Source organism: Bombus pyrosoma, linkage group LG14 (assembly GCF_014825855.1).
Source record: "Bombus pyrosoma isolate SC7728 linkage group LG14, ASM1482585v1, whole genome shotgun sequence".
Lineage (NCBI taxonomy): Eukaryota > Metazoa > Arthropoda > Insecta > Hymenoptera > Apidae > Bombus > Bombus pyrosoma.
This window is the reverse complement of record NC_057783.1, coordinates 2,570,310-2,573,039: the sequence shown is the minus strand read 5'-3', so window position 1 is coordinate 2,573,039 and position 2,730 is coordinate 2,570,310. Positions and strand designations below refer to the sequence as shown.

Genomic DNA, 2,730 nt, shown 5'->3' with positions numbered 1-2,730 from the left:
TAGGAACAATAATATTTTTTTACTCATTCTATCTAGGAAATATCCTAATTATAATGTTAGAACAATCGAATGCCAACTATTGTATGATACATATTTATTATAATATAAAAATTAAGATGAACAAAAATAATTCCACAATTTCGACTATTAGTTACTTTTGTTCCATGTTGCTACATCGACTACGTTGCGATCATAATCCGGCATTTGAGCTATCTTTAATTTCTTGAAGAATAGCTTCCTTTATCGCGGTAATTCTTTTTCTCTTTGTTTTCCCTCTATTTCGACGTTTCCTACTAAAACTGTCTTATTTTCCACGATCTCTTACGGGTCGAAACATTTTTTCGTTTGAAATTTCCTCAGTAGGGAAACGCTTCGCAGAAATCATTTTCCAGCCTTGCATCTGCTTGGAAAAAAAGAATTTGTCCGAATTCTTTTGTACAAAATTAGTAATATTTTGGAAAAGAGGAGGGATAATGGTACAGTGGAAGAGAACATGGTACAGTATTCAGAGTACTTTACCCAGTGAACTCGGTGGTATTCTTACCATTTTAATATCGTTCTCGACCTTACCGATTTACCATGGCGTTGAGTTAGGACCTTAGCAGTATTTGGTATTACACTTGACTTGTCTTCATTTGGACTCCTTTAATTCATTTCCACTAGTGTCTATCATAAATTCGTCAGGAATGGAACTTAAATGAAATGGAACATTCAAAATCTTGTTTGTGCTTTTATACATAGATAGTTAATCCATGTTTCTTCTAGCCTTTTAATGAGCACGATATTTGTTTAAAAGATATACAATAAATACATAATTGTTGATACACAATACTTTATAAAATTATCGATATTTAATTTTTCGCTATTTAATAATCATCGCATACTAAAAGTGGGAAATATTATAAATTTCTGAAGTGAACTCGGTTATTATAGTCATAATTTACCGAAAATAACATTCGGCAGTTCGATAAAATTCCCGCTAGACGAGGCTAGATATTTATGACTGTGTTATGCTACAGTAATTACTATAATAATCGAACTAACATATTCAAAGATTTTTGCCTAATAACTATAATATAACGCCGACAAGACAGTGTATAACACATATATATTTATATGTGTAAACACATATGCTTATCAGTGAGAAAGATAATGTAATATAAGTACTTATTACCAATGTATTATGTTAATTATATTACATTATTTTTAGCATAAGTACTGACTTTTTCAGCATACTTGCTGTTTATTGTAACAATATTAACATATGTACATGTGATATACATATGCTACATATTTCATACAAGAAATAACAGCATAGATAACAGCTGAGATATAAAAAGTTGTTCTTGTCAGTATTATGTCACCTTGTCATTCTGTAATATATTACTTTTCTTACTTTTACAAACTGTTGTTCAATTATCTCCAGTTAATTGATATTGTTACATTTTTCGTGTTATGAAATGGATAAAAAGTTTAGTTTGAGAACATGTATTTCTCTAACTTGAGTGCGAATCAATTTATACGATGCATATGTTTGTAAACGACCATCATCTTTGTTAGACATATTTCTAAAATTACACGTACAAACGAATAAAACTACGTTACTACAAAACTTGCATATCGTGATAAAATTGTAGATCTTTATCGTTATACTAATAAAAATGGGAAATAAAATATTCCGAGTAAGTAGACACCGAGCCACGGACGTACGGTGCAATTTCTCCTGTCATATTCTACGAATATGCATTTCATCGGTCCTAACTTCTTCATTCTATGAACTCAAATATGTATCAAGTAGAAGCGCTTCAATCTCGCGATATGTTTTTCCTTTCGTTTCTGGTACCAATATGAACAGCATCAGCAATGCCGAACTGCTTACTGCCGCGAAGACAATGTAAATCGCAAACAAGCCATCAGTATCGGTAACATCTTGATACAGTTTCGGCATGATAATACCAATTATACCATCGAAAATCACAATGATGGCACCAACAATGCCTTTTAGTTCCGCAGGAAATAACTCGCATAGGAAAACATTGGGTAACGTACCTAAGCCAATTTGATACATTATTTGATATATAATTAGGTCGATAACTGGTATAATAGAGGCGTTGGAAACGTCAAATTCATGTTCATCTAAGAAAAGGTAAATTCCTAAAAAGAACAATGTCAAATACGTTCCGAACCCAGACAGAATCAAAAGTTCTCTTCTTTTAAGACATTCCACTATTAAGCTGATTAAACTGCTAGTTATAAGGCCGACAGCCAGGACCATCAGCGTCGCTACGTTTGGTCCGATACCCACCTTTATTTTGCTAAACAACACATTTAGATACTGCATAGTGATGAAGTTTCCGCTGAATTGTTGTGCCATGATCAAGCAAAACATGATTAACAAAGCGTTCCTGTTGCTTGGTTGTAGTATTTCTCGCAGCTTGGTTGACCAAGTATATTTAGTGACTATATTTAGGTGGTGTAATTCTCTCCTGGATCGTGGGTATATTTCTCTTGTGTGCTCTGGGTGTATTTCTGTTGTGGGTTCTGGATGTATTTCGCTTGTGGGTTCTGGGTGTATTTCGCTTGTGGGTTCTGTGTGTATTTCGCGCGTGGATTGTGGCTGTATTTCGCTTGTGGATGGTTGGTGTAATTCGCTTGTGGGTTCTGTGTGTATTTCGCTTGTGGGTTCTGTGTGTATTTCGCTTGTGGGTTCTGTGTGTATTTCGCTTGTGG

The 2,730-nt window shown here is 33.9% G+C and overlaps 1 protein-coding gene across 1 annotated transcript; it reads right to left on the bottom strand.

Annotated features, from left to right (window-relative positions):
- Nucleotides 1-717: 717 nt before the first annotated feature.
- Nucleotides 718-2,724, bottom strand: LOC122575253 (sugar transporter ERD6-like 17). The gene has a single exon (XM_043743955.1). It carries the CDS (start codon nucleotides 2,387-2,389, stop codon nucleotides 1,772-1,774), a length of 618 nt encoding a protein of 205 aa, XP_043599890.1. The 5' UTR covers nucleotides 2,390-2,724; the 3' UTR covers nucleotides 718-1,771.
- Between the last annotated feature and the right edge of the window lie 6 nt (nucleotides 2,725-2,730).

What these genes read in the sequence shown, in the direction of transcription:
- LOC122575253 (XM_043743955.1), bottom strand. Translation starts at nt 2,389, where the DNA reads ATGTTTTGCTTGATCATGGCACAACAATTCAGCGGAAACTTCATCACT.